Raw genomic sequence first — 16,452 nt, forward strand, 5'->3', positions numbered from 1 at the left:
CCAAAACTCCAAAGACTTGTATGTTGGGCTATTTCAGAGCATCCCATAAATCTCCAACACTTTTTAATTTTTCTAATTTCTCCTTTTGGTCTGATATAAAATTTTTAAGAGCCTATTGTTAATGCCATTTTGAATGCCTTATTGAATTCTTCTTTCCTAATATTTCACTTTGATTTTTCTTTAATATCTCTGTTTCATGAGAAAATTTTCATTCACATCATATATGGATTTATATAATTCTTGGATTTGCTTCTGATTACATCTGAGTAATCCTTTGACTTTTAAATTCCATTTCTGGCATTTAATCTCTTCATCTTCATTCTAGTACTGAAGTGCTAGCGTTTCCTTGGGGTATCATGTTGTCTTCCTAATTCTTGCTTCTCGAATTGCTGCATTTATGTTCAGGCATTTGTGGAAATACTTGTTGAGTTTTTTTCTCCTTCTGATGGCTTTTATCTTTGGACTATGCCTCTGTGTGCTTTTTCAGTGCATGCCCAGGAGAGTATGCTGGGTGTGGCCAGAAAGCTCTGTTCAGTGCTCCAGGGTAAAGGGAGCATCCAAAATGACATCCATATTGGGCATGCCAAATCTTTTTCTTTAATCAGAGGGGAGGTTTAATCAGCTCTGTTGGCATAGTCTCATACTCAGCTCCTCTATTCCAAGACCCAGGCACTAGGCCCAGTGGGCACAATAGTCATCCATGCTGCCACAAGATCCAAATGACCTCATATTGAGCACAGTCCTCATATTGAGCACAGATCCCACAGGAATGACCCATCAACGGCAATCAGGGAGCCCTAAGCATATGGAGCCACATACAGCCACAGCCCAGAAACTCAGCCACACCCTACACCCTCCCATACAGACACGCTGTTTCCACTGCCCCAGCACACAAGGCTCCCAGTCATTGGATCCACTCTGCTTTGTTAGTCCATCCCATCCATAGCAAGGCGAGGACGCTCCCACAGCCAGCTGCCTATCAGTGTTCTGCCCAGGCTGCCAGAGCCCCAGAACTTGTGACATGCTGGGAGACTGGAGCACCCAGTCCACATCAATCCTTCTAGCCAGACTCAGATGTCTCCTCTGGGCTGGTTGGTGGACATGTGAACACAAGCTGGTGCAGCCGTTACCTACATCTCAAAATGGTGTCTCCCCTCTCTGTTAGTTGCAAGGTACTTTTGTTGGGTAGTCAGGTTGGCAGGTATACTGTTCCCCAAAGGGCTCTAAGCCAGACTCACACAGACTCTCCCCACAACTTTATTGCTAGTAGCTCGGGATACTGCAGTCTAGTCACACCTCACTCTCCAAAAGATGGTGCTGAGGCTCTTGGCTGTTGGTGTCCTGTGTTGTGTCCATTTTCCTGCTTCAGGTCTATAACCCCCATATAGATCCACTGCACGGTATTTCCATTGCAGTTTTCGCCCGAGCTGTTCCCTGAGATTGCACTCTCTCCACTTTTATTTTTACGACCCTCCCCTATCCTAGAGCAACAAGCTCCCTCCCAGTTCTGCCATTTTGGAATCTCTATTCAAAGCTGGTTATTAAATCCTTTCTTTTTGAAGAGCAATAATAAATAAGTAAAACAATAAAACCTGATAATACAGATTTTTTTAACACATGGGTAATTTTTAAAATGTTCACGACCCTCCCTTGACTGTGAAAATAAGGCAACTCTGAAAATAGCTTAAGTACCATTTTCAATGATTCAGCCTCTAAAATTAATGAAAGTGTTTTCACTTTTCCAGAGTTAAAATCACTCTGAGAACTACAGTCCTGGATGCAAATTTCCTCACAACAGACCAACACACAATTCCCTCGATAAAAATGACCATGTGTTATTATATTTACATAGACGGTTACATACGTATACCTAATAAAACAAAACCTGCTGAATTAATTTTTACGTGGAGTTGTTGATCCCAAAGTAGAAAACTGTAATGTTCTTGATCCCAATGTATAAAACTATATGTCTATTTGATCAACAGACATAAGTTCTGCCAGAAAATTTGGAATCAATTAGCACTTACAATAAACTGAACTTAGTATGAAATTTATAAAGCTTTTCTGAAAATAATCACAATATTAAAATAATATTTCAGTCACTATTTAATCTTTCTTAGATTTCTATACCATTTAGTAATTTATAAATAATTTTGGTCAAAAAGAAAATAGATGTTCTATAGATTCAAACTTACTGCTTTTCAGTCCCATGGTTGTATCCTTATATTTTAAAACTTTATCCAAGTGTCTTGTTCCTCCACTCGTTCCCTTTCCATTTTTCATATTTCTTATAGGACCTCTGTTTCTAGGAGGTTGTGGTCTTCGTGTCCCAACACTTTCAAAAGATGGTTTGTTGGCTTGTTCTACTTTAATAGTTTTTCCATCCAAAGACTAAAAAGATCACAAATATTATCTATAATATCACATAAATTTTAACGTAAATGCTAATTTTATAAATTCACTTGTACTCCAACTCCAGTAACATAACTAGTATCCCATAAGTCATTTTTTGCAAACCAAACATTTTCTTCTGAAATGACCATGTGCCTCATAAAGCTTACTTGTAAGACATTTAATTAGGACACGTCATCAAAAACATGAATTTATTATTGAAAATTCTTGAATTTCTCTAGCATTTTAAGACATTTAATACTCTGAAAAGATTAACACCTCAGACATTCTCTGTAGGTGACAATCCTACATTCTACAATGCTAAATCTCTTTCCTTACATTCCCACCAAATTAAAATTTTCAGTGTCCCAGGATAAGTTGTCATTTTCAGTTACTAATTCAAAGTTATTAGTTGGTCATGTAACTCACATGCAACATTAATTTAATTATTTATTGTGTTGAAAAAGTTGAAGCATGATAAATCTCCCAACATTATCTGTAATTCTGTGTTTATAGTTCTTCAATTTTTTCTATAAATGGATCTTGTTTCATCTCATTTCCAATCTTTGCCTCATCCATTTCACATTAGGTTTTAGAAGTTTCCCTGAAGAAATTCTCAGTGGAACCAAGATGGCAGAATAGTGAGGGCGTGCACTGACAGTCCGGGAAAAGATAGTTTAATAAAAGTGCAATTACTGTAGTTTCAGGGAAAAGCTCGGGGAAAAAATTGCAGAGGAAACTCTTCCGGATCTAGTGGATGTGACACGGAGGACCTACGGGGAAAGCAAGGACGCCCATGGCTCGGGAGCCCAGCCGCAGAGTCTATGCACCAGCGCTGGAAGGGGAAGTGAGGCAAAACCTCAGTAGCCCGAGACATTGGCGGGGAAACGGCAGAAAGAGCCTAGAGGGAATGAGGCTTGAAGCCCTGCTGGGGAAAGTTCACCAGGCTGACTGGAGGAGAGAAAAAATAAATAAATAAAAGGGACCGGCACGGACATGAGCCTCTCTCTCCACTCAGCTTACAAAGGCAAGCAAGACAAAGAGCAGGCACCATTTTGGACATACGTAATGCAGCACCAGCCATCAGCCAAGCAGAAAAACCTGACTCTGGTGGGGAGAAATAGCAGGAAGTTAGGACCTAGTGAAGGTGTAGCACTAATGAAATGAGACTGTGAAAATCTGAGGGTGTGGGAGAGAACTCACAGAGAACACAAACTCGGTAACCTTGGCAACCCCGTGGGAGACTGCAGAGAAATTTGAGACCATACTGAGGACTGCATAGACCCTTTGTGTGGTCCTTGGGGCAGAGCAGACGAATATTATACCCACAGGGGCCAGATTTCATACATTGACTACCCTCAATTCCGCTCAGCTGTGCAGAATTACTTCCCTTCTGAGTTAAAAAGAGGGAGAGGGAAAAAGAGAGAGAGGGGGAGAGAGAGAGAGAGAACAACCTGGGTGAGTCACCTTTGGCACACCCTTAACTCTGAAGAACCACACGGAGCTCTCTGGCCACACCCATCACAAGCCTCTAAGGATCCATCGAAAGCAGACAGTCCACGTAATCTAGAGTCATAGTATAACGAGAAAAAAAAAAACATCACAGCGAAGAAACCAAAGAATATCTCCACAATGCCAAAGAAATGCAGAAACCGAAGTAACAAGAACAAGGAAGACACTATGACGCCCCCAAATGAACAAGACACCCCAGTTCAAGATTATGAAGATGAAGAGATAGAGGAGATGCAAGAAGCGGATCTCAAAAAGTTGATAAGAACATTAAGAAGTTCTCAAAAACAAATTCTTGACCTACAGTAATCCTTACTGGACAGGATAGAAAATCTCTCTCGTGAAAATGAAATATGAAGGAGGAATCAAAATGAAACGAAACAACTAGTAGAACATGATACGGTGATAGTGACGAGAAATCATAATGAAATGAAGAATTCAACAGATCAAATGACAAACACATTAGAGAGCCTTAAAAACAGAATGGGTGAAGCAGAAGAGAGAATATCAGACTTAGAAGACAGAGCACAGGAAAGTATACAGTCAAACCAAAGAAAAGAAGAGGAAACTAGAAATCTAAAAAATATTGTTGGGAATCCACAGGATACTATTAAAAAACCCAACATTCGGGTTCTAGGAGTTCCTGAAGGCATGGAGAGGGAGAAAGGATTAGAAGGCCTTTTTAGTGAGGTACCAGCAGAGAACTTCCCGGGTTTGGTGAAGGACAGAGACATCCTAGTACAAGAAGCTCATAGAACCCCTAATTAACATGACCAAAAGAGATCCTCACCACGACACGTTGTAATCAAACTCACCACAGTGAAACATAAAGAAAAGATCCTAAAATGTGCAAGAGAGAAATGTCAGATTACTCTCAGAGGATCTCCAATTAGACTCACAGTTGACTTCTCATCAGAAACCCTACTGGCTAGAAGGGAATGGCGCAATACAGCCCAGGGACTAAGAGAGAAAAACTGCCAGCCCAGAATATTATATCCTGCAAAGCTCTCATTTGTGAATGAAGGTGAAATAAAGACCTTTCACAGCAAACAGAAATTGAAAGAATTTGTCGCCACTCGTCCAGCCCTGCAAAAAAATGCTTAAAGATGTGTTACACACAGAAACACAGAAACACAGTCACCGATATGAAAGAAGGTAAAGGAAGAAAAACTCCCAGTAAAAGACCACGAGAAGCTCAAAGCATATACTAGAAAATGTCTTTGGGAAAACGGCAGGGCAAAGTTACTACTTATTAATAGTCACACTGAACATTAATGGTCTCAACTCTGCAGTGAAAAGATACAGACTGGCTGGCGCCATGGCTCAATAGGCTAAATCCTCCGCCTTGTGGTGCCAGCACACTGGGTTCTAGTCCCGGTCGAGGCACCGGGTTCTGTCCCGATTGCCCCTCACCCTGGCTAGCTCTCTGCTGTGGCCCGGGAGTGCAGTGGAGGATGGCCCAAGTGCTTGGGCCCTGCACCCCATGGGAGACCAGGAGAAGCACCTGGCTCCTGCCTTTGGATCAGCGCGGTGCGCCGGCCGCAGCACGCCGGCCCCGGCCCTGGAGGGTGAACCAACGGCAAAGGAAGACATTTCTCTCTGTCTCTCTCTCTCTCACTGTCCACTCTGCCTGTCAAATAAATAAATAAATAAATAAATAAATAAATAAATAAATAAAAGATACGGTCTGGCTGAATGGATTAAGGAACAAAACCCATCTATTTGCCGCTTACGAGAAACACATCTTTCCAACAAAGATGCATGCAGACTGAAAGTGAAAGGTTGGAGAAAAATATTCCATGCCAACAGAAACCAAACAAAAGCAGGTGTAGCCATCTTAATATCAGACAAAATAAACTTTACCACAAAAACTGTTAAGAGAGACAGAGAGGGGCACTATACAATGATTAAGGGATCAGTTCAGCAGGAAGATGTAATGGTTATCAATGTATAGGCACCTAATTACTGGGCACTGGCTTATTTAAAAGATATGTTAAGGGACTTAAAGGGAGGCTTAGACTCCAATACAATAGTACTGGGAGACTTCAATACTCCACTCTCAGAAATAGATCAACCGGACAGAAGATCAACAAGGAAACAGCAGATTTAACCAACACTATTGCCCACATGGATCTAACAGATATCTACACAACTTTCAATCTTACATTTAAAGAATTTACATTCTTCTCAGCAGTACGTGGAACCTTCTCTAGGACTGACCACATGCTAGGCCATAAAGCAAGTCTCAGCAAATTCAAAAGAATTGGAATCATACCATGCAGCTTCTCAGACCACAAAGGAATGAAGGTGGAAATTAGCAACTCGGGAATCCCTAGAGAGTATGCAAACACATGGAGACTGAACAACATGCTCCTGAATGAACACTGGGTCATAGAAGAAATCAAAAGAGAAATCAAAAACTTTCTGGAAGTAAATGAGAATAACAGCACAACATACCAAAACTTATGGGCTACGGCAAAAGCCGTGTTGAGAGGAAAGTTTGTATCAATAGGTGCCTACATCAAGAAATTGAAAAGGCACCAAATAGATGAGCTTTCAACGGATCTCAAGGATCTACAAAAACTGCAGCAAATCAGACCCAAATCTAGTAGAAGAGAAATAATTAAAATCAGAGAAGAAATCAACAGGATTGAATCCAAACAAAATTACAAAAAATCAGACAAACGTGGAGCTGGTTTTTTGAAAAAGTGAATAAAATTGACACACCATTGGTCCAACTAACTAAAAAAAAAGAAAAGACCCAAATCAATAAAATCAGAAACAAAAAAAAAATGTAACAACAGACACCACAGAAATAAAAGGAACCATCAGAAATTACAACAAGGACTTGTATGCCAGCAAACAGGGAAATCTATCAGAAATGGAGAGATTCCTGGACACATGCAATCTACCTAAATTGAACCAGGAAGACATAGAAAGCCTAAATAGACCCGTAACAGAGAAAGAAATTGAAACAGTCATAAAGGCCCTCCCAACAAACAAAAGCCCAGGACCAGATGGATTCACTGCTGAATTCTACCAGACATTTAAAGAAGAACTAACTCCAATTCCTCTCAAACTATTCAGAACAATTGAAAAAGAGGGAAGCCTCCCAAATACTTTCTATGAAGCCAGCATCAATCACCTTAATTCCTAAGCCAGAGAAAGATGCAGCACTGAAAGAAAATTACAGACCAATGTCCCTGATGAACATAGACGCAAAAATCCCCAATAAAATTCTCGCCAACAGAATAAAACAACACATCAGAAAAATCATCCACCCAGACAAGTGGGATTTATCCCCGGTATGCAGGGATGGTTCAATGTTCACAAATCAACCTACATGATACACCACATTAACAAACTGCACAAGAAAACCCAATATCTATCTCAATAGACACAGAGAAAACATTTGATAAAATTCAACGCCCGTTCATGATGAAAATTCTAAGCAAATTGGGTATAGAAGGAACACTCCTCAATACAACCAAAGCAATTTATGAAAAGCCCAAGGCCAGCATCCTATTGAATGGGGAAAAGTTGGAAGCATTTCCACTGAGATCTGGTACCAGACAGGGATGCCCACTCTCACCACTGCTATTCAATATAGTTCTGAAAGTTTCAGCCAGAGCCATTAGGCAAGAAAAAGAAATTAAAGGGATACAAATTGGGAAGGAAGAAGGCAAACTATCCCTCTCTGAAGACAATATGATTCTTTATTAAGGGGATCCAAAGAACTCTACTAAGAGACTACTGGAGGCCGGCGCCGCGGCTCACTAGGCTAATCCTCCGCCTTGCGGCGCTGGCACACCGGGTTCTAGTCCCGGTCGGGGCACCGATCCTGCCCCTCTTCCAGGCCAGCCCTCTGCTGTGGCCAGGGAGTGCAGTGGAGGATGGCCCAAGTCCTTGGGCCCTGCACCCCATGGGAGACCAGGAGAAGCACCTGGCTCCTGCCATCGGATAAGTGCGGTGCGCTGGCCGTAGCGCGCCTACCGCGGCGGTCATTGGAGGGTGAACCAACGGCAAAGGAAGACCTTTCTCTCTGTCTCTCTCTCACTGTCCATTCTGCCTGTCAAAAAATTTTAAAAAAAAAAGGAAGACCTTTCTATCTCTCTCTCTCTCTCTCTCTCTCTCTCTCTCTCACTATCCACTCTGCCTGTCAAAAAAAAAAAAAAAGACTACTGGAACTCATAGAAGAGTTTGGCAAAGTAGCAGGATATAAAGTCAATGCACAAAAATCAACAGCCTTTGTATACGCAGGCAATGCCACGGCTGAGGAAGAACTTCTAAGATAAATCCCATTCACAATAGCCACAAAAACAATCAAATACCTTGGAATAAACTTAACCAAGGATGTGAAATCTCTCTACAATGAGAATTACAAAACCTTAAAGAAAGAAATAGAAGAGGATACCAAAAAATGGAAAAATCTTCCATGCTCATGGATTGGAAGAGTCAATATCATCAAAATGTCCATTCTCCCAAAAGCAATTTACAGATTCAATGTGATACCAATCAAGATACCAAAGACATTCTTCTCAGATCTATAAAAAATGATGCTGAAATTCATATGGAGACACAGGAAACCTCGAATAGCCAAAGCAATCTTGTACAACAAAAACAAAGCTGGAGGCATCACAATACCAGATTTCAGGACATACTACAGGGCAGTTGTTATCAAAACAGCATGGCACTGGTACAGAAACAGAAGGATAGACCAAGGGAACAGAATAGAAACACCAGAAATCAACCCAAACATCTACAGCCAACTCATAGTAGATCAAGGAGCTAAAAAGAATTCCTGGAGCAAGGACAGTCTATTCAACAAATGGTGCTGGGAAAACTGGATTTCCACGTGCAGAAGCATGAAGCAAGACCCTTACCTTACACCGTACACAAAAATCCAATCAACATGGATTAAAGACCTAACTCCACGACCCGACACCATCAAATTATTAGAGAACACTGGAGAAACCCTGCAAGATATTGGCACTGGCAAAGACTTCTTGGAAAATACTCCAGCAGAACAGGCAGTCAAAAGCCAAAATTAACATTTGGGATTGTATCAGATTGAGAAGTTCCTGTACTGCAAAAGACACAGTCAGGAAAGTGAAGAGGCAACTGACAGAATGGGAAAAAATATTTGCAAGCTATGCAACAGATAAAGGATTAGTAACCAGAATCTACAAAGAGATCAAGAAACTCCACAACAACAAAACAAACAACCCACTGAAGAGATGGGCCAAGGACCTCAATACACATTTTCAAGAGAGGAAATCCAGATGGCAAACAGGCACATGAAAGAATGTTCAAGACACCAGCAATCAGGGAAATGCAAATCAAAACCACAATGAGGTTTCACCTCACCCCGGTGAGAATGGCTCACATTCAGAAATCGACCAACAACAGATGCTGGCGAGGATGTGGGGAGAAAGGGACACTAAGCCACTCTTGGTGGGAATGCAAACTGGTTAAGTCACTATGGAAGTCAGTCTGGAGATTCCTCAGAAACCTGAACATAACCCTACCATACAACCCAGCCATCCCACTCCTTGGAATTTACCCAAAGGAAATTAAATTGGCAAACCAAAAAGCTGTCTGCACCTTATTGCTTACTGTAGCTCAGTTCACAATAGCTAAGACCTGGGGCCAACCCAAAAGCTCATCACCAGTGGACTGGATAAAGAAACTGTGAAATATGTACTCTATAGAATACTATACAGCAGTCAACAACAATGAAATCTGGTCATTTGCAACAAAATGGACGAATCTGGAAAACATCATGCTGAGTGAAATAAGCCAGTCCCAAAGGGACAATATCATATGTTCTCCCTGATCGGTAACAACTAACCGAGCACCAAAAAGGAAACCTGTTGAAGTGAAATGGACACTATGAGAAACGGTGACTTGATCAGCCCTTGCCCTGACTGTTGATGAAAACTTAATACTTTATACCTCATAGTATTTTTTGGTCCTGCTTAATACTATTGGTTGAACTCTGTAATTAATACACAATGATTCTTAAGTGGTGAAACTTAACTGAAAAGTGATCCCTGTTAAATATAAGAGTGGGAATATAAGAGGGAGGAGATATACAATGTGGGACATGCTCAATCGGACTTGCTCCAAACGGTAGAGTTAGAAACGTGCCAGGGGATTCCAGTTCAATCCCGTCAAGGTGGCATGTACCAATGCCATCTCACAAGTCCAAGCGATCAATTTCTGTTCACAATTGATCATAGTGATAGGACTAAGAGTCAAAGGGATCAAATAAACAGGACTAGTGTCTGAAAATACTAACTGATAGAATAAAAAAGGGAGAGGAAAATCCCTTTTTTATTCTTTTATGGGAATTTATGGGAAGCAGGATACACAGCAGACTCATAGAAGGGCAGATGTCCTAAACAGCACTCTGGCCTCAGAATCAGCCCTTAAGGCATTCGGATCTGGCTGAAGAGCCCATGAGAATATTTCAGGCATGGAAAGCCAAGACACTCTGGCAAAAAAAAAAAATGACCTAAATGAAAGATCTCTGCGAGTGAGATCCCAGTGGAATTAACAGGTCATCAAAGAAGGAGGTACCTTTCCCTGAAGGGAGGACAGAACTTCCACTTTGACTATGACCTTGTCTAAATAAGATCGACGTCGGCGAACCCTAAAGGCTTCCATAGCCTTGGCAACTCATGACAAGAGCCTAGGGTGATTACTGATGCCATAAACAAGAGTGTCAATTTGTTAAGTCAACAACAGGAGTCACTGTGCACTTACTCCCCACGTAGGATCTCTGTCCTTAATGTGCTGTACATTGTGGTTTAATGCTATAACTAGTCCTCAAGCAGTATTTTACACTTTGTGTTTCTGTGTGGGTGCAAACTGTTGAAAGTTTTACTTAATATATGCTAAATTGATCTTCTGTATATAAGAGAATTGAAAATGAATCTTCATGTGAATGTAAGGGGAGAGGTAGCAAGAGAGGAGAGTGTTGTGGGTGGGAGGGAAGTTACGGGAGGGGAAAAAGGCATTGTAATCCATAAGCTGTACTTTGGAAATTTATATTCTCTAATAAAAGTTAAAATAAGAAGTTTCCCTAAAAGATAAATCTTGAATAGTACTTACTTTAATAGTTCTTGTAACTCAGAAATGCTTAAATGTCATAATTAATATTGTTATCACTTTCTAGTAATATATTTTTAATGTTTTGAGAATGTAATCCTGGTCTTAAATCTCACTCTGATGACTTCCTGTTATTTTGGGGTAACTTCTGACTTTCCTCAAGATCCTGTGGATGGATGTACCATTATACAGTATTCTTAAGTACTTTTTTAAAAGATTTGTTTCAGCAGCTGTGCTGATCTGAAGCTAGGAGCCAGGAGCTTCTTCCCGGTCGCTCACGTGCTTGTGGCCCCCAACAACTTAGGCCATTTTCACCGCTATCCTAGGCCTAGCAGAGGGCTAGATCAGAAGAGGAGCAGCCAGGACTCAAACCAGCGCCCATATGGGATGCCGGCACTTTAGACTGAGCCATCAATTCACTGCACCACAGCACCATCCCCCCATAGTACAGTATTAACAGTTACACAGGCAAGCTTTAGTTCACTTGCTATATCTATGACCAAATTTCTCCCTAAATTTGTAAATGACTGCTTCCTTCCTAACATTAAGTATTCAGCTGGGGCCAGCTGAATATGGGCACCAGTCTGAGATCCAGCTGCTCTATTTTCAATCCAGCTCTCTACTATGGCCTGGCAAAGCAGTAGAAAAAACCCCAAGTCTTTGGTCCCCTGCACCAGCTTAGGAGTCCCAGACGAAGCTCCTGGCTTCGGATTGGCACAGCTCAGGCCATTGTGGTCAACTGGGGAGTGAACCAGTGGACGGAAGACCTCTCTCTCTCTCTCTGCCTCTCTCTTTCTCTGTCTCTCCTTCTCTCTCTGCATAACTCTAACTTTCAAATAAATAAAGATTTAAAAAATAATTCAGTTGAATTTTATCATTTTCTACATAAAAAGCCTTCTCTCCCTTCAAGCTCTGAATAATCTATTTTATCATTAACTTTAAATTATACATAAAGTTTATTTTTACTTTAATATTTCTTTTTATCAGCTCTTGCTAGTATCTCTTACTGAAAAATATTTCTCAGTTATTATAATGCTGCCTGACACATAGCAAACAATGTCTACCTGTTCTTATGCTTGAACACTGAGGGAAAGCATTATCATCAATCATTCACAAATCAAATTTGATTCTATATGTAACAAAATGCCACAAGCCAAATTCAATTTCTGGAATCTACCAATTATCTTATTATCAAATAAAGAAGTTAAAAAGAATACACTGTGAAATAGCTGGAGCTGAACTGTGTATTGTAAGAATAAAACATGCAACATGGAGAAATTCTTAGCTGTGATGCAAAAACAAGAGACAAAAATCCTTGTAAATGTAAAAAAGTGGGATTAGGACATAGTATTGTATACTGGGGAAATCTTAAAAGAATACCACAAAACAAGTTGGAGAAAATAATGAAGATAAAAAGGGCCCAGAAGAGAGTAATCTTGATTGCAGTATTAATGAAATCATCATTTAATAAAATAATTGATTAGCTCACAAGCTATAGCAGACAACACAATTCCTAGAATTTAAGATTTACAATACAGACTACTGGATTAACCATTACTAAAAATGAATATTTGGGTAAGTCATTTTACAAATGTAATCTAGTTACAGGATTAAGTCTTTAAGGAAAGAAAAGTCAGGGAGAAGAATTTGAGTGATTTATTCTGATATCCATGTTAATAAGAATGACATTACATCTGAATGCCAAGGTCCCACCCAAACACTGTGTTGGTATTTTTTGCCCACAACAATTAGAAGTAATTTTCCCTGTTAAGATTTTATGCAACAGTAATAGCTTATAAGTGACAACAGTTTTCTATTAACATTAGAGTTTATTTAGTTTTCAGTTTAGGGACTTTTTGAAGTCTAAAAGGCCTATTCCCATTTATTAGAAATGTTAACATTAAATTAGATTATATGTTGTGTGATACAATATTTCAGATTCCTACTAGCCATACTCCTGAGTATTTAGCTCATACAGCATTATACAACCTTAAAATATTTTTTGTAAATCTACAAATACAACTCACTAAAGAACAAAACTAGGATATTAGACTCTCACCTTTCCATTCATGTCTTTGGAAGCATCCTTAGCATCTGCAGGGTTTTCAAAAGTAATGAAAGCAAAGCCTCTGGACTTGTTAGTTTCTCGATCCTTGATCAGAAGAACTGCAATATTTATGTAATATGTAAGCCTTTTACATGTATATAATTACATACTTTTTGAAATTTTCATATTTCCAAATTTGTCAATCTTCAGCTTCTCTCAGTTTTATTAATCTGATCTACCAGATACAACATGGTTTCAATTATCTGAAAGTTGTATTTAAAAAAGTGAATACTTTTAGGCCAGTGCAATGGCTTAACAGGCTAATCCTCCGCCTTGCGGCGCCAGCACACCGGGTTCTAGTCCCGGTCGGGGCACCGATCCTGTCCCGGTTGCCCCTCTTCCAGGCCAGCTCTCTGCTGTGGCCTGGGAAGGCAGTGGAGGATGGCCCAAGTGTTTGGGCCCTGCACCCACATGGGAGACCAGGAGAAGCACCTGGCTCCTGGCTTCGGATCAGTGAGATGCCCCGGCCACAGCGGCCAATGGAGGGTGAACCAACGGCAAAAAGGAAGACCTTTCTGTGGCTCACTGTCCACTCTGCCTGTCCAAAAAAAGTGAATACTTTTAACAGCATTATTTTCTCTTCTAAATATCAACAATTCCTCTGTATTACCTCTAATTCATTTCATGCCTTCTCTCAACAGCCTGTATCCTCTTTTTTAAACAGATCTTTTAGAGCAAAATTTCACCTAGTGCAATGGCTAATAGCTTTCCCAACATAAAACAAGAATTTTAAGAAAAATAGTCATGTAAGTTTTAAGAACAGTGGAACATAATTAGTACATACTGACTTTTGGACAGATGGGTGTATATATACACGTTGGTTATTAAGAGTTACCTTCTAGGGCCGGCACTGTGGCGTAGCGGGTAAAGCTGCCGCCTGCAGTGCGTGCATCCCCTTATTAGCACTGGTTCAAGTCCTGGCTGCTCCACTTCTGATCCAACTCTCTGGTATGGCCTGGGAAAAGTGGTAGAAAATGGCCCAAGTGCTTGGCCCCCTGAACTCGTGTGGGAGACCTGGAAGAATCTCTTGGCTCCTGCCTTGAAATCTGCATAGCTCTGGCCATAGCAGCCATATGGAGAGTGAACCAGCAGATGGAAGACCTCTCTCCCTCTCTCCCTCTCTCTCTCTCTCTGCCTCTCTCTCTGTGTGTAACTCTGACTTTCAAGTAAATAAATAAATCTTTAAAAAATAGTTACCTTCTGCTATAGGGCCATATTTCCCAAACATTGCTTCAAGAATCTTTTCATTGATGGCTACATTGAGGCCTCCTACAAATAGCTTCCCTGGACGATCTGCCTCCACCATTTTTCTGTAAGTGGTTAAAAACATATATACAGCAAAAATTAAACCAAAAGATCAAATTTTATCCCACAAAATGATTAAAAAGTGTGCACACTGACATCTTTACTGTTTCTTTTTCTTTTCATTTTCAATTATCTTTATATAAAGAAGATCAATTTAGCATATAGTAAGTAAAACTTTCAACAGTTTGCACCCACACAGAAACACAAAGTACTGTTGGAGTATCTTTACTATTTCTTACTTTTAAATATGAAAGTTGCTCAACAGTGAAAGGAAGACTGAGCTATTTTTAAGCGAACACTAACAATATATGTGAAAAACTACTTGGAAAAAAGCTTTGAGCTACAATACACAGCATGTCAATTCAAAAATTTTAACTAGCCTAGGTATGTAGGCTGATGTCAATATATGTTTTAAAATAATCTGAATAGGGGCTGGTGCTGTGACACAGCAGGTTAACGCCCAGGCCTGATGCACCATCATCCCATATGGGTGCCAGTTAGAGACCTGGCTGCTCCACTTCCCATCCATCTCTCTGCTGCGGCCTGGGAAAGCAGTGCAAAATGGCCCAAGTCCTTGGGCCCCTGCACCTGTGTGTGAGACCCAAAAGCAGCTCTGGCTCCTGACTCTGGCCATTGCAGCCAACTGGGGAGTGACCCATCAGATGGAAGACCTCTCTTTCTCTGTGTCTCTTCTCTCTCTCTGTAGTTCTTTCAAATAAATAAATAAAATTTAAAATAAATAAAATAATCTGAATAAAAAATTTATTACCTCATACTTTGAAAACTAATGTTTAAGCAAGTATAAAATGGCACAATGTTCATTTTTTCAAAAAGTATTTTGAAATTTAGAATTGTTAAAACAACTAGGTTTCTAGGGGCTGGGGCCATGGTTCACTTGGTTAATCCTCTGCCTGCGGCGCCAGCATCCCATATGGGCACCAGGTTCTGGTCCCAGTTTCTCTTCTTCCAGTCCAGCTCTCTGCTGTGGCCCGGGAAGGCAGTGGAGGATGGCCCAGGTCCTTGGGTCCTGCACCCGCATGGGAGACCAGGAGAAGCACCTGGCTCCTGGCTTCAGACTAGCATAGCTCTGGCCATAGTGGCCATTGTGGGGGCGGGGGTGGGCGGGGTGAACCAATGGAAGGAAGACCTTTCTCTCTGTCTCTCTCTCACTATCAAATAAATTTTTGAAAAATCAGGTTTCTAAAAGAGTAAACATATGTAACAATATTCTAAACTTCACAAAAGATACACAAAAATATATTAGGCCATTTACAAGTTTTTTCCCATCCACTTTTATTTTTCTTGGTTATACAATAATTTGGTTTAAATTTGTATTTCCTTTACCAAATATTTACAATACATTAAATGTTAAGTTAGAAAATGAAGACATTTTTACTAAAGCAAATGTTATTTTATACAGGCAGATAAGCTAGCAAGGGAAGGAGGAGAGGCAAAGAGTCACAACAAGCATATGTGCAGCCCTCTTAAAGAGAGTAGGAAAGGGAAAACAAGCATTACAGAAGGAAGAGGGAAGGACAGAAGGGGAATGAAAGACATCAAGCAGGTGGGTAAGAAAACAGCCCTGGGGCTGGGGGAAGAATGTGGGCAAGAATCCAGGGTAGAGGGCAGGCTGTGAGAAAATGCAAAGGTGTGAGCAGCAGCCAAAGGGGCAGGTGAAGTCCAGGGATAAGTGGCATGTGCCAGTCAACAAGCAATAGAGCAGGGTGAGAAGGCAGAGGCCTGAAATGAGATAGAGATCAACACATGAAAAGAGACAGAGAGAAGGAAAAAGCACTATTGCACCGTGGCATAAGGGTGATGAAGAGAACGCCTGTGCAGGCAAATGGCAAGAGAAGAAGGAAACAGAGAAGGATGGGGTGGGGGAGGAGAGAAAGGCGTTAGGGAGGAAAGGCTAAGAAAATGGAGGAGGAATGAGACAGCAGGCTCATGATGCATGAGGGCAAGGAAGGTGAGATGAGAAGAGTGCGCCTCAGGACAGAAAGGGAGAAGAACAGGGAGGGAAAATA

The 16,452-nt window shown here is 40.8% G+C and overlaps 1 protein-coding gene across 1 annotated transcript in view; it reads right to left on the bottom strand.

Moving 5' to 3' along the window:
* Window positions 1–14,426, bottom strand: part of LOC133754048 (RNA-binding motif protein, X chromosome-like) — a 29,664-nt gene extending 15,238 nt beyond the window's left edge. The window contains exons 1-3 of the mRNA XM_062184663.1: window positions 14,318–14,426; window positions 13,073–13,179; window positions 2,236–2,391 (exon numbers count right to left, since the gene is read on the bottom strand). Coding sequence (XP_062040647.1) covers window positions 2,236–2,391; window positions 13,073–13,179; window positions 14,318–14,426 — 372 coding nt within the window. The remainder of the gene's footprint in view (window positions 1–2,235; window positions 2,392–13,072; window positions 13,180–14,317) is intronic.
* Window positions 14,427–16,452: the final 2,026 nt, after the last annotated feature.

The sequence above is a fragment of the Lepus europaeus genome, chromosome Y, assembly GCF_033115175.1.
Source record: "Lepus europaeus isolate LE1 chromosome Y, mLepTim1.pri, whole genome shotgun sequence".
NCBI classification, from domain to species: domain Eukaryota; kingdom Metazoa; phylum Chordata; class Mammalia; order Lagomorpha; family Leporidae; genus Lepus; species Lepus europaeus.